Genomic DNA, 21,814 nt, shown 5'->3' with positions numbered 1-21,814 from the left:
GCCTCTCCAGCAGAGCTAGAGTTTAGAAAAATGGCATGAAACAGCATTAGTCTGTTTGTTTGGGACAAGAAAGAAGGGGGGGGGGAACGTTGCATCGTGGGAAGACGACAACCTTCCCAAAAGCCTCTGCGGCTAGTTGCACTGTGGGATTGCTACCCTGGTTCACTGCTTTGATTGTCGACTCAAGCGTAACTAGTGATGATGCAATCCCCTGATGCAATGAGCATGGTGTTATCACACTCCTGCGACTTTTAAAATTTGGCAGGTGAAAGTCGATTTAAAATAAATTGACTTCAATCCGCCGTGTAGACATACCCTTGATCAAATTCAGTGGCAAACCTAGGAACTCAAGTCTGCTGATTCTCAATCCAGTGTCCTATGCATTAGATCACACTGCCTGCCAAAAGCTTAGCTTAACTTCGTTTGAATACAAAAGTTTATCTTGAAAGATTACACCTTGCAGCACAACTTTCACATGAACAAATGTGTTTGTCATCAAGCCAGCTGTTCCATTTTCCATATACGTCTACAAAGGGAAACCCATTTTCCACTCATTCAGAGGAAAGGTTCCAGTGTGGACTTTTAAAAACTAAAATCAATTAATAATATAAAACATGCTTAAGCAGAAAAAACTGCCATGTCATCTTTCATTGCCAGTAAATCTAATTATATAACTTGGCGAATTTGATATATCTGACGGAGCAGAATGCATTAATGGTTGGACACACGTTCCTCTGAGACTCTAAGGAATTCAAAGTTCTGCTGTATTTACTGTATGTCACTAGAGATATGTTTTTTCCTAGATTTAGAATATAATTTTAGATTTGACCTAAGACTTCTCAGATTTTATTTAGGACATTAAATGTTCAAACTTGAACTCCTCTTAGTCTATCAGAACTTCAAGAGTAATGTAATGTGTCCGTTCAAAGAATTGTTTTGCCATAAAGTCTTTGACTAGACATACAATATGACTACTGTGCCATGATAATTTTCTAAATATATCCATGTCTCAAGTAGGTACCCTATAAAAAACCTGCAGCTTGTTCGCCTATAATCTTAATGCTTTAGCCTCTAATCCTGCAAATATTTACATATGTGTTTAACTCTACATATTGTAAATAATCCTACTGAAGCCAATGGCTGTGCCTTCACTGCAAAAAAAAGGTGTAGTTTTATATCAAGTTAGCTATCTCATGTAAAATCTTAGTGGAGACAAGGCACATAGCTTGACGTAGCTAGTCAGGGTAAGCCTCATGTTGGCGGCAGGGGATATAAGGTTGACCTCAACTAGCTACATCATGATAAAAAATTCCCTGTGCCTTGTCCCCACTAGGATTTTATGTCGAGTTGGCTCTCTCAGTGTAAAGGCACACTTTTTTTTTTTTTTGCAATGAAGAGAGAGCCAATGAGTAAAGTTAAGCATGTGTATAAATCTTTGTAACATCAGGATCCATTTTGATGATAAGGAACATGCTATAAAATGCTGCTTAAAACCAATATGTAAATGTAATTTGCAGTTTCACTATTTTTTGCACTTGAGAAAAAAGCTACGTGGCATCGGGAATCAGCCTACCCATGTCAACCCTTCTCTGAGAACAAGCCCTGAATAGGAAGAAACTGCACGTCACATTGACACTCGCTTTCTCTCTCTCTCTCTCACCCCTTCTCTCTCTCCGTGTTTATTTTTAGATTTCCTTGAAGCCTCTACAGGACACAGACACATACTCTCACACGCATGCTGTAGGCACACCAATCCCAGATAGAAAAGTTACTCAATAATTTCTCTTGCTTCCTGATCAGGAAGGAATTTTGATTTCTGATCAAATACTGATAAAAGAAGTTCAGGATGGCGTACAAATTGCTCTACTCCATGGCATTTGATCACTTTTAATTTGACTTGGATACTTGCAGTCAAAAGAGAGAGCTGTTAAACTGTTTATGCAGCAACTTCCTCTTTTCTATAGTTTCCGTCCAGGTTGCAAGGGCTTCCTTTTTTGTTATTTCTTTTTTAATTTTGTTTAAATTTGATTTCCATGCCGTCGGCCGTAAATGCTGTGGTGGCTCAACAGACAGAGGCTGGGTCAGTTCCCAGCACCAGCATTAGCACAACCACTGAAACAGGTGGAGGTACAGGGGGTATCTACTCTGCTATCATCAGTCGCAACCAGCACATTATTGGAGTGCGGGAAAAGACCTTTGAAGAGCTCTACAAGAAATGCTTGGAAAAGAAGATTCTTTATGAGGATCCTGATTTCCCACCTAATGAAAGCTCCCTCTTCTACAGCCAGAAACTTCCCATCAAGTTTGAGTGGAAAAGACCCCCAGTGAGTAACTTGCCTGTCTAATTAAAACACTGAATGCCTTTTTCTGTTTATAAATATAATCAATGCAGTTATCTGTACTGAGCACATTCACTGGGGAAAAAACATGTTTCCATGGTATTTCTTTAGTTGTTTTCTAGGATTGGGAAATTACTATCTTGGATCTGTGGATGGCAAGTGTAGAGAATATAAATAATCAGCTGAAAATCAATAGGATCTTGGATTGAAGATTTGGAAATGTCTTCTTTTTTGTAATCTATTTTGATTGTTTTTTCCTAGCTTTGATTTGTTTGAAACTGTCTCATCTGAAGATACCAAACAAAACAAATTCTACCCACTCTCCTCCTCTTTCTTCAACACCCAAATGTGGGCCTGCAAAGATTCATTTTTTCAACACTACTTTATTTTACTGTTGGGGTTTTAAATTTTGCGTTACTACAAATAGCCCCTGTGGCCCATCTTTTCATTTTCAGAAGTACTGCTCTGAGTTATACCCTTGTCACTCCAGTTAAGTCAGAAGAGTTGCATGGATGTAACAGAGCACACTTTAGGCCACTTTCTTTTATTTGATTACCTCATCATTCATTTCCAGGATCCCTTGATCCTAAACGCAAAGCTCGTTATCCCCCATTATCTGTCTGGCATGAATTAGGGGGTTAAAATAATTACCAAGGTGGATTCATATTTACTGGGTCCCAAATTTGCCAATATTTCTGCCCTTCCTGACAGACTTCTCCCTACCCAGCCTTCCCCTGAAAGTGAATTCTCCCTCCAAGGTCCTGAATCCCAACCCCATGATGGACTCTTGTTTTTCCTCTCACTCCTAATATTCCTTTCAAGTGAGGCAACCCAGCTCATCCAAACAGACAGCTGACCAGCTGCACATTGTGCTGCTACCTGTTACAGTTTCACTGCTCCATCTGGGCCCCTCTAATTGTGAAGGCCAAATTCTGAAGATTTTGTCTTTATCCATCATTGATTATTATAGGCTTCCTTTTACAAACATGCAGCATTATCCCATACTTTTGTGCCATAATGAAACATCAAAGATTGAGCTGATGATAGCATAAAGCTAAACCAGTGGCCTTGGAATGTGGGTATTATGGAACCAGAAAATGATTGTAAAGGGTCCATTACAGTTATTTCTCCACAGAGTGAAAAGTGGCAGCTCAAAATGAAGGGCAAGAAGATATTTAGCCCCAGCCTGTGATGATACTTTATGCAGGAGTAATCCAGACAGGGATAAGAGCTGCATTGATTTACATCTCATGCAACATCACTGAAGTTTGTCACTCTGTGTATTGACAGTGCATGAGGCAGAGCCAATCTTTAAAATGCAGGAGAGTTCAGTCAAAACAAGAAGGAGAATTTATATTGGAGTGAATGAAAAACGATTTCAGATGTGGTTTAGCCTGTCTGCTGCCCCAAAGTTTCCATAGAAACACCTGGTTATCAGTTAAGTGGAGTGGCAATTGAATTGTCTGGCAAGGTATATGCTTTCCCATACTTCTACAGGAAGAAAAGTGATGCAGCATATAGAATGATAGTGAATGGATTTCAGTGTATCGGAGGAGAACTGAATAAAGGTGCGAGGATGAATGAAAGTGTTAAACTGTAAAGGGGTGCATTTAACACCCACTTTGCACAGGTGTAAATGACTGCATGATGCGGAGGATCAAGCCTTCGATTTCTAGGACACCTCAGATTTTTGGGCTCCTATCCCAATGATCTTTAATCCACCCTTAAAGAATCATCTTTGATGCAATCTGAGAGCTGTATAATAATAATAATAATTATTTTTTTGTTTAGCACCAACAGTGCACACAGGGCTATACGATGCACAAAAATGCAACCTAAAAATTTAAATATCAGATCTTAAGTTATTTTTCACACTGTTTCAATGCCAATTTTCATTGATATAAAGGAGGCAGCATCGTCTAGAGGTGAGAGCAGTGCACTGGAAGTCAGAAGATCTGGATTCTAATCCTGGCTCTGTCACTGACTGCTGTGTGATGCTGAGCCATTCAGTAAGGCCCAAATTCTCAAATGTGTCCACTAATTTGGAGTGACCATGTTTGGATGCCCAACTTAAGGCTCGCTAGATGAGTAAGTTACAGATGTGGGCGCTAAGCACCTCTGAAAATCAAGTCATCACTGTCTCAAATTAGGTACTTAAACAGTACCTCTCTCTGTCTTTTTCTTATCTGTAAAAGGTGTAACAGTAACACCTGCCTTTGTAAAGTGCTTTGAAATCTTGAAAAGTGCATATAAATACAAAATATTGTAGTTTATTATAGTGAGAGGATCCTCTGCTTCCACATGAACTTTCAGAAACACTATGCTGAGCAGATACACTAGAAGGTGCAGCTTCTCTTATAATTCATTCCTTCTACTCCCACATAAACTGAAGCTAAAGTTTCTTGTGTTTGTTGGTGCAGTCTGCAGATTGACCCAAGACTTTGCTTCACTGGTATTTAGAAACACAGCTCAAATGTGCTTCTTCCCAGCTAAGAGAAGAACTTGTCTGATAATGTTATAGACTGGAATAGCAGTAATATGCTAATAATAGGATACCATAAAGACAAATTGATATGATGCAGTAACACTGCCATCAAGAGTATTTTGCTAAAGAATTAAAGTATACATCAAACCACCAGAATTTCAAGGCTAAACTGCAGAAGTACATATCTATCCCATAAAGATACTAACATCTTCCATTCTTACTAACATGTGAGGGGAAAAAATCTTTGTTAAAATAGAGTTAAGATTGTAAATAAATCATTAATTTACAACAGTATTCTTTGAATATTGTAGTTACTTTAAAAATAGTTAGAAAATCAGGTAATTCAAAAGCTATAGTTTAAAACAAAACAAAAAATGCCAGACAGTTTGGAAGTCCCAAGAGACCATTCTAACACTGCCTTTAACTCTGGTGCCTTTCCCTGACTACCGTATGCATGTTATATACATGGTGTGCCTCCAGAAGGAACACGTACACTTTGAATGGAGCAAATTCTATAGATTAAAGCACAAAACTGGGAGATATGGGTTCTATTCCTCACTGCCACTGACTTGCTGAATTACCTGGGGCAAGTCACTTAACTTCTTTGTGCCTCGGTTTACCCATCTATAGAATGGGAATTAAAATAATACTTACAAGTGTCTTATTTATTCTACTAATTATTATGCTAAACCCTTTGAGATTCTTGAATGGAAGGTGCTATATACAGTGACAAACATTATTCTGGCAACAGGGAAGGAATTAAAAACATTTAAATGATAGCAGCGGGTTCTTTCCCTGCAAACATTGTTGCATCTCTAGTATTAATAATAAGTAATAATAGTACTCAACACCTAATAAGCACTTCTCATCTGTAGATCTCAAAGTGCTTTACAAAGCACATTATTAGCCCTGTTCTCCAGAGGGGTAATCTGAGTTTTAGAGACTAAATGATTGACTCAAAGTCTCACAGTGAGTCAGTGATAGAAACAGGAACAGAATCCAGGCTTCCTGACTTCCATTCCAGAGGGCAATCCACTAGATGAATACACCCATGGAATATAGGGCTAGGATGCACAGAATTTTGGTAACTCTCCACTTATGCTGAGAATATAGAACTGCAATTTTAGGAAGGGTTTCTCCTTGACATTCTGACTACATTAATGTTGCAATGAAATAGTTATTGCAACTGAGATAGGTTCCTATGCTGTGAACCCACCCATCGCTCTCAGATATCTGGCTCTGAAGCCATTTATCTCAGGAACCACTAACAACATACAGAAATTGGATCCTTCGCCTCTACATCTTAAATAATTGGCCTGTGCTGTGAAGGCATGGGGACTGGTCTTTGAGTTACTGTCAGAAGGACAGACTGCTATATATAGCAGCTGTGAACTTTGTCAGTGGGATGGGAACAGAAGTACGTAATTCTAGTCAGCTAGCAACTGCCATAACATGATCTGAATACACACAGGCTTTACTCAGGCAAAACTCCAGCTGACCTCAATGAACATTTTTCCTGAGTAAGGCTTGCAGGATTCCAGCTGGTATTTCTGTTCAAACTATACTTTAAACTGGTTTATGTAAATAGTATATAACCAATACCTCCCAATTACTGCATAACATGAAATCATCTAATTGAGAATGTAAGACAAGAGAAACTCTCAGGGGCCCGATTCTTTACTGCACGTCTCTCTTCTACTCGGTGCAGAACTGGAGCAAGACCATTAGGGAGCTACTTACACCTCTCTGATTCTCAAGCTGTCCTGGTCGTAATGCAAATTAGAACGTTTAGGGGTTGTTCTAACATAAAAGTCTAGCAATGCTTTTTAAGTGACCACAGTCTGCCGAAAATTGCCATAGGGGAGCAGAGCTCTGCTCCATCCCATCTGCACCCCCTCACACCTCCTCACTTCACCTTCCTGTTTCCCCTCCTGCTATTCCTTCCCTTCCCTGGGGCGGCTGGGGGAGACTGATAGATGAGCAGGCTCCAGTGACTTTACTTCTGCTGGGAGATTCTGAACTGGCCAGCCACATAAAATCCCCTTTGCACTACTCAGGCGCTGCAAAGGGAACAGAACTGCGGCTGAGAATCTGGCCCAAGATCTCAAAGAGACTATACAAAATCCCCCCCCAAAGGAACCTGAGACCTATCTGCAGAAAATAAACTTTACAGCAGAGTGCTCTAAAATTAATACTAGGGCTGTCAAATGATTAAAAAAAATAATTGCAATTAATGGCAATTTTAATCACACTGTTAAACAATAATAGAATGCCATTTATTTAAATATGTTTGGTGTTGGGGGGGGGGGAAGTGTGTGTTGTGTTTTGGGGGAGCACTGTCTCTTTAAGCAGAGCACTCGAGAGCCTAAACGCTTTTTCAGCCAGCAGCTGCTGTCAGCAGCAGCAGACAGGGTCCCCCTGTTCCCTGACTCCACCTCCGTTGAGGAGAGGGACTCCCCAACAGCAGCCCTGCCCCACCCACCCCTGCTCTGTGCAGCAGACAGGAGGCAGGCTCCCAGTCTGGAGTATCTTGGCCCCTGGGGGGGGAGGAGACAGGAGCAGCACTGGAACAGGGCAGCAGGAGGAGGGGCACCCTTTCCCTGGAGGCATGCAGTGGCGCCCCCTGAGCATAGCACCCTGGTGTGCGATTAACGCTCGTTAAAAAAATTAATGCGTTAATTTTTTTGAGCTAATCGCATGCATTGACTGTGATTAACTGACAGCCCTAATTATTATTTTTATTTAAAAAAAAAGAACTGTGACAGCATGTTGCAGAGATTGCTCTCATGTCTGGCCAAGGAAATAACAGAAGGAACATTCTAAATTGTTCAGGAAGGAAAAAGAAAAATCAAGTGAACACTCTGGATGGATACTTGCTTGGAGTGGAAACAAAGACTGAGAGTTATCTCCTGAGCAGACAGAAGGGGTGACCACTTTTGTATTTAAAAAGGACCATGCATCTGCACACTGTATCATGTATATGTTGTGAATATTTTGTTTGGTTTTGCAAATGCATAATTTTCAGACTGTGGAGGAGTTATATAGTCTAGATGCATTTGATGGGGTCAATATCCCTTTAGATTGATACCAAAGGGAGACCGAGGTACCTATTTCAGAGGGCCAACTTCCCAAATTAATTGATACAGCCATGCCCTATGTCCTGTCAGGATTTTTCCGTGACTGCCTGTTGTGAGAGAGAAACAGGAGGGAAAGGGAGAGGTCTCTTGCTCAGCCACAGAAGTTTGAGGGTGAGGACTTAATGCTCTTAAGCACGATTGCTTGGTTCAGGAGAACATGTTTGAGGATTATGTGTTTCCAGCAGATGTATAGTCCCTGGGCTACCAGGATCTTGGGCAGAACACCACCAAGGGGAAGAGCATTGAAAGGAAGAGGCAACAGGTAGGGAATGATATTCTGGGTCGTAGCTGACCCTTGAGACAGATATACCCTAGGTACAACTTCTTGAACAGCTACTGCTGATAATGAAGAAGGGAAAAAAACCACTGTTTCTTTCTTTTATGGGTTTATAATCAGTCAGCATGCATAGAATTACAGAGAATAAAGAGGTCTTGCAAGCAGTTATGTAGGCAGCCTAATTAGTAGAAGATGCCAATGTGAAAGTTGATAGGCAAAACTGACACGTAACAGTATGCTCTAAGCAGTAGGTAAAAATTATATTATATTTTATTCAATACAGTGTAGGCCATATCCTCTTTACCTACATTCAAAAGCCAAGGATGAACATAATCTAGAAAGCAACTAATTTACTTTGGCTATTGGGAACCATGTCTAAAGTTTCATGTCAGTGAAGAGGGCAATATGACTGAGTTATTGATTCTAAGAATCAGTTTGTCCCATTGATTCCCAATATTATGGACTGGCTGAGTTTGAAGTTCTAATTGCTTAGCTGCCTTTTCCTCTGTCTCCTGACAAAGCCGGGGCAAGGTAAAGAAGGGTCTTGCAAGATCTGTGTCTAGCAATTAGATGGGTCTGACACACCAATAACCTGGAGAGTAAATAAGTGGGAGGGTCTGGAAGAAGATCCAGGAGTCCACCTGGGCGGTGCGAGACAAGGAAGAAGAGTACCTCCAGGGGAAAGGACCTGGAGGAAAACTGAATGGCAGAAGAGGGACTGAGAGAGGGACATCAAGGAGTCCTGGGTGAGGTATGCAGAAGTCTTTGGCTGGGACTGAAGCATTTTGTTTTGTTTTATTTTTTTGCGGAAGGTGATAGTTAGTCTTTCATCCTGAATGAAAAGGCAAGTTAAAATGTGATAGCCCCCCATTATTCTCCACCTAGCTGGTAAGTCTTTTGGTATGAAGCTGTACCATTCCCTTCACTTTTTGGCTCCTTCATGTTCAGACTCCAGTACTGTTCAAAGAAGCTCTGGAAAGATGTATTTTAAATTATGGAAGAACTAATGGAGGCCTACAAAAAACAAAACAAAAAAACCCAGCACTGACCTTTGTGCACTAAAAATCAAGCAACTCATGTGTGAAAGGAACAGAGTAAACAGAAAAAACCTAAAATATATTAGATACTTAAGTCTCCTAAATAACCAAAAGGAGTTGGTTAGGCAATGTCTCACGACAGTTAGAACCAGATCTACTTAGGGAATGAAAGTTGAATGAATTCATGTCTCACTCAGTGTGCCTGAATTTCTTGGCTACTTACACTAGACTGGATTGCAGAGGAGACACGACACTCCTGTGAGAAACCCACAGACTGTGGTAAGGTAGGGTCAGTTAGAAGCACTTTAGTGGAGCCCAAGAAGAGCAGAAGAGTGGTTGGTTCACCAGAGAAAGGAAGAGCTGGGAGGATCTAGGGAGAAGGGAGAGGCCTGAGAACCAAAGGGAGGCCGTGTTAAGCACATGCTGTAGGGAAGCAGAACAAGGGGGCTTGGAGGTAGGAAGCGGTCCAGGGAACTTTACTGGATTTGGCCAGAGGGCCAAGCCACAGAAGACAAGCAAGAGACAGAAATGCCAGCAGGGGGCACTGGAGACAAGGGTCCCTTGACACAAGCAGGTGTTATGGCTGCTGAGTACGCTGCCTCACAGAGACATTTTGCAAAAGCTTCCCACCATTGCGAATACTGTTTGAGTTTCATTGGTGATAGCAACACTGGGATCCCTAAGGTAGACCAGCAATCAGCTGCCACTGACGTTTTACATGCCACACCAGTCATTTCTGTTCTGATCATCTTTTAGATGGCATGAGACTTAAAACACCAGCAACTGGTCTGCACTAGGGATGGCAGCATTACTACCACTGAACTGGTATGAGCAATGAGATGCAATTTTACAAAATTTCCCTATGAGGGATGGGAGGCCTATGAGAGTAGTAAGAAAAATGAGATGGTTTACGGAATACTGCCTTTGTCTTCAGCTCAGAAATATATTTGTATTACACCTGGATCTGTCCGCGTGACCACTGTAGTTTTGTGTGCAGTTTGTAGTTGAATATAATGCCATGTGAAATTACATGGTAGGTGGGGTGTTTGTGTTTCTATTTTAACTAGTAGCTTTGGAAGTATTTAACTATCCAGCTACATTTAGCTAAAAGATGATGTGCCAAATTCTGAAGTCTGTACTCTGAGCCCAGTTTTGTTCTTCACCCTTGACTTCAGTGGGAGCGGGAGTCAGCTGAAGTACATGGGTTGGGCTGGAAAATGTACTCCTATAATCTGAAACTTCCCACAGGACACTATGCCAATTTTCAAGACAAGCATGATAGCAGTGTCAGGAAGAATGTTTCCAACAAAGCAAATGGATGGAGAGAAGTTATAAGATATCTCAAGCAGCTGACTTTACAGAATTTAATCCCCAGGACAGCTGACTAAGGCAGGAAATAAAAGGCCACTTTCTCCTTTCCCAGCAGTGGGCAGAATGAGATGACTGTTGTGGAGGGCAGGAAATTTGTCGTGATTGGACATTTGTCTCAATTCTGCAATGGGGATAACCCAGATAGTTACAGCAAATAATCCATCACTGAGCTAACTACTCGGGAAAAGCAGAAACGGCCTCATACCAAAAAAACAAGGAGACCTGAAATATGAGCGTGGGAAAGTCTATCACTATGCTGATCATATCGAAAAGGCTTCAGGCTTCAGCTACAGTACCTAAGACCTGTCTCTAATACTCCTGATTTTCTATACAGCTATACCCACTGTTGCTGGTCCCTCTTCTCCTCTGTACCCAGAAAATGGGGTTCTTGGGAGGAGCTTGTCTCCTCCCCTGACCCTTATTACTTCCCAGGAGACGGGATCCTCAGGTGTGGTTTCTTTTTCCCCCCTCCAGCATAGGAGATGGGGTCATTAAGTAGATATCTTTCTTTATCCACATCCCAGGAGTTTGAATACCTGGTTGGAAGTTCCTTCCCTGCCACCATTCTTTTGCCTGGGAGATGGGCTCTGCTTGGGAATCTCTTTTTTTCTTCCAACTTTGTATACGAGTTTCTATGGTGAGTGTCTGTCCTTTTTCCCCCTGTGCTATGAAGTTCATGAATGAAGGTTGCTAAGGAGGAGGGGCATCTTTTACCAAAACAGGGCTGGCTGTCCTCTCTTCCCTTCTCCTGCAGCCTGGGTTTCATGTACCATGGTTCCTTGGCCCATTTAGGAAACAAACAGTTACATCACATGAACATGTTTCTACCTGAATTGCATTATAGCCTAGATTCAGTTCTGAGGTAAATTACAGTGATAGCTGCTCTGCAACAATGAATTGAAGTATTTTTATATGTAGATGCAAGCTGTTTTTCGGTCAGTTGAAGAGGCAACAATTGGTGTCGCTTCTGTAACGTAGACAAGACATTAGTAATTTGCACCTGTGCAGAGTGGATGCAATAGATTAATGTTCTGATCTGGGAGCACTTTACACACATTTTGCACAGGTATAAATGACTATGCTAGAGGCAGGGCAGAGGAAAATCATGCCCTGAAAGGGCAGATTATAGCAGCATTACCATGTCGTTTTGACAATTCAATATTACACCTCGGGGAAAAAGGAGAAAATTCTTTAATAAAAAATTAAGGGAAGCACAACTCATGAAGCAAAGACTCAAAGAGCAGACTGTGGGGAGAGCTAAAGAGGGATCACCACAGGGACACTTTCTTCATGAAATGGACGTCAGCGCTCTCTCCACCCCTGCTAGCTCATCTTCACTTAGTTGTTTAAGTTGGGCACCTACAAACTGAAACACTCAAAACCTCTGGCCACTTTTGAAAAATGTGAGCCTTACTCCTCACACCTGACCTGCCCCAGTGACGTTTCCAGTTTTCGGGTCAAGTGCTTCTCCTCCTTTCTCAATGAGAGCCCCAGGATCTGTGGACCCCAAACTTTATTGAACTGTACTGGTTTCCCAGTCCCAGCTTGCCATCCTGCCTTTCCTCATCCCACCCCAATTTTAACTTTTTCCCCCCCACACTGAACAAAATTCTTTTGCCTGGCCCTCCTCAAAATGTTAATGTATTTGCAACTATGCGCTGTGCAACTGGCCCAGAAGAGGCCGCTCCAATTCCAGCTACCAAAACCTTCCAGATGGAGGCTATACTTTACCTGAAATCCTGCACATCTTACCTCACAGGGCCCTGAAAAGCACCTCTGAAAGGAAACTGCAATCAAACCCCTTCAGCAGATGGTTTTTCTGTAGGGTCTGTGGCCATCACATTGATATAATTCCCATTTAATTTCTATAGCAAATAGATGCAGTGAGCCAGGCCTCAGCTAGGCTATGCCTGCTGTGAAGAGAGGAGGAGGCAAACCAATACAATGGAGATAACCTTATATTTTAAACTTTATAAAGAAAAACCCTGAAATTTGGCAGGAAGATAAATAATATGAAGTAACATCAAATACATGCTTAGGAAAATGATAAACTGTAAATTACCATTGCAGTCAACAAAACGCTCTGTCACCTCAAGAAGGAATCCTCCTCTCCCTGGCTTAAGTCAAGTTTCACCCCTGCTGTCCTGCCTACACCTGTCTCAAGCTTGTGATGCTCCTTTGCTTTGATGCTGCAATGATTATCCCTCTTGCCAACAGGTTTACCCACCAATGACAGTTCCTTACCTGAAGAACCGCACCCAAACTGCGTTCTCTCTATCAATGTCCCAATGATCAACCTCACCAGCCACATGCTCTGTACCCCTCGCAGCTGGGTCCTTGCACAGGGCCAGCCCTTCAAGATTCAGCTTCCTCTGACAAATCCCCTTTTTCCTCAGAACTGCCTCCTTTTGCCTCCTTCTTCTCTAACCACTTTCCAGCTGCCTCCTCGCCAGTGGATTTCAAGCCCCCTTCCCAGCTGCAGCTGCCCTCTCTTGGGCTGTCTCTCTCCCCAGAACACCATTCTATGCTGCTGCATCACAGCTGTAGGCCCTGATGTTACCCCTCTTGGTCAAAACTGCAGCAGGTGCTAGTGCTGGGGGCCCCTAGGGTTGCTATACAGACAACATAAAGCACACTTTTCCGCTTATGTGTGTGTTTGTATCTTACAGGAAATCTGTGAGAATCCACGCTTTATAATTGGTGGAGCCAACCGAACTGATATTTGTCAAGGAGAATTAGGTATGACATTTTGTTGTCTGTCCTGTGTTTTTGATTTCTTAGATAGTCCCAGACAATTGCATCAGAGTTTAGCTTTTACCTGCTAGATATGAGTTAAAATAATCTGTTCTTTTCAAATCCACTGGTTGCTTATTTATATAACCAAACCACCTAAGGACTGTCTTGGAGGGTTGTAGATGAGGACTGTGAGAGAAAAGATGCTGAGCATATGCTTTGCTATTCATATTGTGAAATTTATTGCAGGGCAGCATTTTGCAAAGCCTCTTTTCTCTCAGGCTTTCAAGAACAGAGTTAAGGAGATAGAGTCTAAGTGAACTAAAGGGGAGGCAACTGTTTGTACTGAGAGGCTGGATGGAGGCGGAAGAGACTAATCTCATATTAAGTTTATTCTGTCAGATTTTTAATTGACTTTATTATTTACATTATAACGGCTCCAAGACACCCCAAGCATGTCACTGCTCCATTGAGTGACACACCATGCAGATGTATACTAAAGGACCGTCCCTGCTCCAAAGAACTTGTAGTCTGAAAGACAAGATGTAGCACAAGTAGATGAAACTAAGAAGGAGGGGTGGGAGAAAGGAAAATAAGGCAACAACAGCAGGAAGTTTTAGCATAGACTAGCTGTGTGCATGGATCATAGTCAATCAGAGGCAGTAATCATATACCTAGAGCAAAGGACAGGTGCATTTTGAAAGTGAGAAAGTGAGATATGTCAGGTGGTGGGCTACCAAGAATGGTGTGCCCCATATATGTCATGAAGCAATGAGCAACTGGCTGTGAAAGATATTGTTTCATGGGGCCCTTCAGAAGCATTAGTTTGGGATGCCCAAGTGGAAACCTGTGGTGTCACTTTTCTCTTAGAGGCAGCAGTTTGACATGGTCAGGTAAAGCAATGCTTTGCTCGCAGCAGGAGTACACAGAAACAATGAAAATGGCAACTGTGCATATTTACATGCTCAGGACTGCACATAAGCTATTCTGAGCTGATGATACCCTGTCCCTGCCCCTGTAGTGCACTCACTTTCCCTTATCCATTAGTGGTCAGTTCCTTTTGGACTAGATGTTTGTGTATGTTACTGAGCACATTTCTCTGCACCAGACAAAAGCCTGTCTTTACAAATACTAAACAAACCCAGAGCACGCAGAGTTAGCACTTTATCTCTGCACCACTTTCAACCATTTACTAAGACAATAAATGTAAATGAGTGAGCAAACTACCGTGATTTTAACTGGATCGGAGCAACAACAACAAATCAAGTGAGCACAATGAGTGAGTCCTTATTTACATGCTACATGCAGCTCCACTTCATTCTGGAGTTCCACCATTAGCTGCAACTGCTGCCAGCGGGAATCTCTGCCAGACCACCCAACCTTACAGGTGCAGTGATCACACAGTCACCACCACAAGGCAAGTAACATTTTTTAAAATAAAAAATGAAAATAAATGAACTATTGAAAATGTTTCTAGACAGGTGCAAACATGGCTTTAAACCCTACTTTAGATGGGCCATGGCTCTCAGTTGGGTGTACCTTTAAACCCCAGGGCTTACCCTGAGGTCTGTGTGCAAGTACCACACAGTGGCACAAACAGACAAGTGTCAACCTGTGAAGGTAATTTTTAGTGGTTTTCAAACACAAACCTACTTCCACACTAAGGGCAGGTCTACACTTAAAACACTGCATCGGTGTAGCTGCACTGCTGTAGCACTTCAGCGAAGATGCTACTACGCCAATGGGAGAGCTTCTCCCGTCGGCATAGTTAATCCACTTCCATGAGAGGCAGTAGCTATGTGGACCAGAGAAGCGTATCTCCACCAGGGGCTAGGGTGGTATAACTGCTTCACTCAGAGATGCGGATTTTTCACACCCGAGCAATGCAGTTACATGAATGTACATTTATGGCATAGACCTGGCCTAACACAGTTCAGTACAGACTAGCCATCAACTCTCTTTCTTTCCCTTTTTGTTGATGAAGAGGCAGGGGAAAGTCTTCAAATGCCCACACTGCAAACCACCATTAGGGTGAAAGAGAAATATAAGAACTAGGCAGTTTCAGGCGGCATTTCTCTTTAAAATACTTCAATTTCTTCCTCACCCCTTCATCACTTCACACATCACAGACAAAGGTAAAAGTTAGGCCAAGTGATCCTACCTCTTCCCCTCCCTATGGCTCTCAACAGGCACTGTTCCAAAGGCTGGTACTTAAGGTTGCATGTTTTCCTTTCAAAAGCTCACAGACTCAACTCAGCAAATCAGAAATCAATGCTTTGTGAGTTTTCCAAAGCCCTGACATCAGCTGTTGACTCCACAGTTTTGATAAATTTGTAAGATCAACATTGTTTGTCTGTTTTAAATTTAGTGATGTAATAACCCACCAATCCATTATATTAAATAATCCCCTACTATTCTGCAGAACTTCAGGGACAATTGCTCCAGAGAGGATGAAACGAACCTGATGTATGTTTTATTCCTATATTTTCGTACAATAACAGAGAGCGGTTTATTATTGTTACATGCTGACAGTATGCTCAGTCCTGAACAGGACAAATTAAAAACAAAAACAAAAAACAAGTCTCTGCCCTAAGGACCTTATAGTTTACACAGACAACACAGTATGCTGAGGGACTACAGGATGGTTCCATCTGTGAGTGTGTATTTTCTTTAATGTAATGGTCTGATGGATTAGAGTTTTGGGGCTTGATGGAAGAGGTGAGTTTTTTGAGGAGGAAAAAGAAAGAAAGTGGGAGCCTGATGCCCTGGGATAGAGAGTTTGTTAAAGGAGTTAGGGACTCTCTGTGTGAGTGTGTGTGAGTGTGTGAGAGTGTGTGAGAGAGAGAGAGAGTGCAGGCAAATTTAATTTACCTGGCATTGTAGTTTACATTACAGTGTGCCCCTACAGGATCCATTGTGCTAGGGACTGTACACACAAATAGTTTGAAAATAGTTACTGCCCCATGGAGATCACCATTGGGATAGTAAACCTCAACATAAAGTTTATTGTTTTAAAATGTACCTTTAAAAAAAAAACACAAGAAAAGAATTGTGCAAACATGGATGCAGGCTTGAAATGAGAGAAGTTTTTTCAGCATAATAAAGCAGCAAATAAACCTCACGGTAATAGGATAAGAGGAACTGGAATGTTGCCCTGAGAATGGAAAATCAAACCATAAAACAAATGCACCGAAGTCAGGTTGAGGGACAGATCCTCTGCCCTGCTGTGTCTTAACATGGGAGACTGTCTTTCACAGTCAGCTGAGAATTCATTTTGAATCGGTGAATTCCCAGTTGTTGTAAAGCCAACATAGCCAGCTGTATTCCACCTACTTGTGGCCCCCAGCCTGGCATGGCAGGCATCCTAGATGCACAGGGGTGTGGCTGGAACTCTTTGTGGTCTGGCAGTCCTGAGTTGGGGAAACCTACTAACCATTGCAGCCCAGGTAGGCTAGAGCAGCCCCACAGAATAAAGGGTTACTGGACCCTAAGGATTTGTGAGTTTATGTAACAAATTCTGAGCAAACCAGAGGAAAGTGTAAATGATACCAACTCAGACTCCTCTCAGTCCTTGGGGGCAGGGACCATGTTTGTAGAGTGTTTAGTAAGTGACCCTTCAATCCTGATTGGGGTAATGGGCACTTCCACAGTACAATAATAATAATGTCCTATACATGTACTAAAATACATCACAATATAAATAAAACTCTCTAGTGGCTGGAGGAGATGGACCACTTGTCTCAGAGGACTTTGCCCTAATGGCTTTCACCCTCCATTTTGTCTGCTGCTTCTGCTTTTTTACAGGTGACTGCTGGTTCTTAGCTGCCATTGCTTGCCTGACACTGAATGAAAAGCTACTCTGCCGAGTCATACCTCACGATCAGACTTTCATAAAAAACTATGCTGGGATCTTTCACTTCCAGGTGAGTCCTGTCCAAGAGCAGCACATAGCGTAGAGGTGATACTACCCAGGGCAGTAGACAGAACATTTGTTGCTCTGACAGTCCAGGCAGAAAGGGTACCCTTCATCTCATCTATCCCATGAACAAGTGACAAGGAGGGACGTGTAGGAAATAAATTCTCACATGTCAGATTATTCTAGGGAAATCACAGAACAAGCAACCTGCCGCAGTAATTGAGGAGCATTAAATCATCATTGAAACATTTGCAAATGAATATGCCCCATCAATAAATGAGAGCAACAGGTGTTCCCTCTCCCTACTCAGCTACGCCTTGCTAGCCACTACATGGGCTATAGATAAACTGTTAGCTGGGAAGGGGACCTATTTTTAGTCCCTCAAACTGCTGATGTCTGTTGAAGACATATTGTAAAAGAATTGATTATTCACAGATTGACTGATTGTTTTCTACATTACATGTAAGCCTACCTCTCAAAAGACTCCATGCTGGCCTGTGTATATTACATGAAAGAACTGTCCAGCTACCACACTTCCAGCTGTCATTGCAGTATTATTATTATGCATAGATGTCTCTTCTCAATCTCTCCTTACCACCTTCCTGTTTGCAGTCTGGATGGACGTGTGATTACTGTGAAAACACGAGGGACTAGGGCCAACTGAAGTCCTTTATTCAATTACAACACAAGGCCGGTGCAGCACATGCTCCATGCTGCTCCACATGGCAGAAAATCCAACCCAGCAGTCCTGAGAATATTTTGGGGTCTGCAAGTTTACAGGGCCATGCAGAAGCCATTGCTGCTATTCAGGGAAGAATCAAGCTCCAAGAGGGGAAGCGGTAGATACTTTAGAAATTAGGGTAGAAAGGAGGGAGGGAAAGAGAGGATGATGTGGATTAAGATGGACATTTTGGGTGAATGGCTGAAGGGGCATGATGTAGGAAGGAGACCCTGACTTTGAATTTATGCTTGGTGACCATCTAAATTTTACATCTTGGTCTTTTAACACCAAGGCTGAGCACCCACTGATCCCACTGACATAAGTTAGGGCTGTAGGTACTCAGCACTTCTGAAAATCAGGCCTCAAATGCATAGCAGAGACCTCCAAAAATGTGTAGGAAATGGACCAAATTCATAACCGTATTTAGCTAGCTACCAGACTTCCCTTGCCTCATGGCTTTTCTAATTCCCTCCCACCATACTCACTAATACATTTTTCTGTCTGCTTTTATTCAGTTCTGGCGCTATGGAAACTGGGTGGATGTTGTCATTGATGACTGTTTACCAACATATAACAACCAACTGGTCTTCACCAAATCCTCCCAGCGCAATGAATTCTGGAGTGCTCTGCTGGAAAAGGCCTATGCAAAGTAAAGGAATGCTTTAGAATTGCAATGCACCTCCAATAGCCTTATGTTATAGGCTGTGTGTGGGGAGGTGATGATGTGTCTATATACAAGAGTTAACATAATTCTCTTCCAAGTAGTCATGGAGACAAGCCATAATGAAGATGTTTTTTTGGACTTCTCTTGCAGAAGTCCCTCTTTGAAAATCTATACATGCAAACAACATTTTCCCAGGGTTTTCATTGAACTCTTGTGGTTTAGACTTAGGGAAGGATGTAATAAGCTGTAGAATACAGTTTCCAGAGTTTGGCCTGCTGCTTAACCAGATGTGAGCAATGAGTTCGTAAAAAAACAAACAATTTATTTTTGTAGTATGTCTGTGTGACCCAGATTATTAAAATTTTCAACATGACTTTTACCAAACTGATGAAGTATAACCAGGATTCTTTATAGCATAACTTTTTTTTTTCTCCTTTCCAAGACTCCATGGGTCCTACGAGGCTTTGAAAGGAGGCAATACCACAGAGGCCATGGAGGATTTCACAGGAGGAGTGACAGAATTCTATGAGATAAAAGATGCACCCAAAGATATATACAAAATCATGAAACATGCAATTGACAGAGGATCGCTCATGGCCTGTTCCATTGATGTAAGTGCATGTGAACAATGCAGATAAGTCATACGGGACTGCAAAGAAGTGGGGTCTCTAAATCAGTGTCCAATCGCAGATGTCTTTTGAAGTGCTTTGCTAAATTGACATAGCACAAGACTATTTCTAGGACAAGAGGATTTCTGTTAGATCTGACTTAGAAATTCCACCACAAAAGGTGGGGACTTCCCTTATGTTACTGACTGCTGGCTCTTGGGAAAGTTGACGAGATTTGTCCCACGAGGAGTAAGGCAAGAAGCCCTGTTTTGTGGTCCAAGCAAGGGACTGTGAGCTAGGAGACATCGATTCTTTTCCCAACTCTACGACTTCAGGCCCTGATCCTGCAAGTTACTCTGCACTGATGGACTCTGATACCCACATGGAATCCCACTCACTTCAGGGGCATAGGCTGTGCACAACAGCTTGCGGGACAGGGCCCACCTGTGCGACTTGGAGCAAGTCACGTAATCCCCTGTGCCTCAGATTGCCCATCTGTAAAACAGATGTAAGAATACCTATTGGTGTGGATGTTGTGAGGATAAACCTATTCATGTTAGTAATTATAACACCTAGCTCTTATATAGCACATTGCATCCCTAGATCTCAAAGTACTTTACAAAAGAGATCAGTATTATAATCATTATTTTATAGATGGGGAAACTGAGGTACAGGGATGTGTGACTTGCCCAAGGTCACCCAGCTGGACGGTGGCATAGTTGGAAATAGAATCTGAGACTCCTGAGTCCCATCTAGTGCTCTATCCTTTAGAATATACTGCCTCCGTGCACTACATTAGGGGAGAGAGAGAGAGAGCTATAGAAGTTAAAAGCAGTATAATAGTACAGTATTTTTGAGGCTTTAATTTTCTTAAAACGTAAAAAGATCAAATCGATATCCTGGCCCTGGTGCCAGAGGAAATACATCCAACTTGGGGGGCATGTCCGTGCACTGCCACTGGCATCGATTAAAGTGCCAGAGAAGTGATGCTGCAATCAGAACAAAAATTAATAAATAAAACGTATATGTCGCAAGCTAAGTGCATACAAATGGAGGGGGGAGAGAAAGAAAGAGGAGTCTAGTTACTTTATATAAGTCTACTTGACTTTTTCTGCAAGGTTCCCGACTAGCTCATGAGGTTCTGATTTTCCAGAATCATTCATTGCAGAGGTTAAAATGGGGGGGGAAAAAAATTTAAAAAGAGGGAAACGTACACTTTTCGGTGGGCTTGGGTTCTGAAGCATCTTCTGGAGAAGCTTCTCAGGACTTTAACCTTTTATGCTGCACCACACCGCCACATGGCCTCATGTAATCATTTATGGACATGACTTCACTTCATAATGTGACATAATTGCAGGGTGACACAGTATCACCCACACAAATAAAGGTAAGCAGATGGGGGCACTGCCATGTCCTTTTGGAAAAGCTGCTCTCACTGAGGTGGAACAGAAATGCAGGACAACCTCTGGCTTTTGTGATGTAAGTAGAGCCAGGTGCCCTCTAATTACAAGTCTCCCATTTCTCTTTGACCTTTGTGTGGAATTGAGTCTATCCTAGTAGAGGCACAGCTCATTTCAGTAAGAGCTTAGGACTATGGAGCTACAGTAGTAGCGCTAGTGTTCTAGTGTCATTGAGCCCGGTAGATAAAAGAGCAGATCTTCTGGCATGTAACGAGGGAAAATGGAAGTGATCTCATTAATTAATTATATTTTTCTTTTCTCTTTCATTTTCCCTTTTTTCCCTCCTCTCTTTCTTCACTCATTCACTTTCCATATGCCACTTCCTTCTCCCATTTTCTGTACCAGGACAATATGGGCTTTTCGTACGGGTCTGCCCCTCAAAGTGATCTTGGGGAATTAATTGCCCGAATGGTGAAGAATGTGAATAGCATGCCGAGGACTGATTCAACACTAGACTTCCAAGGCACAGATGAAAGACCAGCCTGGGTTCGTATGCCTCAAGCAATGACTGATCCTCTGTCCCCTATCTCACAACTCTTCTCCCTTCAACCATGCCAGTTTGAAAAGCACAGCAACTATGTTTTGAAATCCCTAAGGCATTCATTGAGTTACACCACAGCAGCAAAAGATGACTAAAATTGTTCTAAGAAGTGTTGGGTGTTTATGTGTTCTTAGATGCAGTGACAGGTATAACTCACCCAGAAGACTACCCTAGCATCCAGAGAGGGAGTTTTCAGTTGAGATCACAGTTTAAAACTCTTGTGCACAACTTGCTACCACTAGAGAAGCAACAATAAAAAGTGTCAGGAAGTGAGCAATCAACCTCTCCCAGTAACAGTATTATGTCATTGTTTAACCCTTTGTTAACTATACAACACTTAGGCACACATTTTCAGCAGGCTTACATTAATCCACCCACAAAATGTGCAGATGCAGTAATTTGCTTGTGCAAAAATCCACAGTTTTGTAGGCAAAATAGGTAATAGTTAACTAATTTACTTATGGAATTGGGTGGCTTATGCCACAAAATAATAAGTGCACAACATCTGCAGAATCGCTAATAAAG

At 42.1% G+C, this 21,814-nt stretch overlaps 1 protein-coding gene across 1 annotated transcript in view; it reads left to right on the top strand.

Annotated features, from left to right (window-relative positions):
* The first annotated feature begins 1,854 nt into the window (after nt 1-1,854).
* Nucleotides 1,855-21,814, top strand: part of CAPN3 (calpain 3) — a 53,699-nt gene continuing 33,739 nt past the window's right edge. The window contains exons 1-6 of the mRNA XM_067557920.1: nt 1,855-2,324; nt 13,316-13,385; nt 17,184-17,302; nt 18,532-18,665; nt 19,123-19,291; nt 21,094-21,234. Of these exons, the coding sequence (XP_067414021.1) occupies nt 2,034-2,324; nt 13,316-13,385; nt 17,184-17,302; nt 18,532-18,665; nt 19,123-19,291; nt 21,094-21,234 (924 nt within the window). The 5' untranslated portion in view covers nt 1,855-2,033. The remainder of the gene's footprint in view (nt 2,325-13,315; nt 13,386-17,183; nt 17,303-18,531; nt 18,666-19,122; nt 19,292-21,093; nt 21,235-21,814) is intronic.

Source organism: Emydura macquarii, unplaced genomic scaffold, assembly GCF_026122565.2.
Source record: "Emydura macquarii macquarii isolate MOO-44397 ecotype Brisbane River unplaced genomic scaffold, CSIRO-AGI_Emac_v2 contig_1876, whole genome shotgun sequence".
Taxonomy (NCBI): domain Eukaryota; kingdom Metazoa; phylum Chordata; order Testudines; family Chelidae; genus Emydura; species Emydura macquarii.
This window is presented reverse-complemented; position numbering and strand designations above follow the sequence as displayed.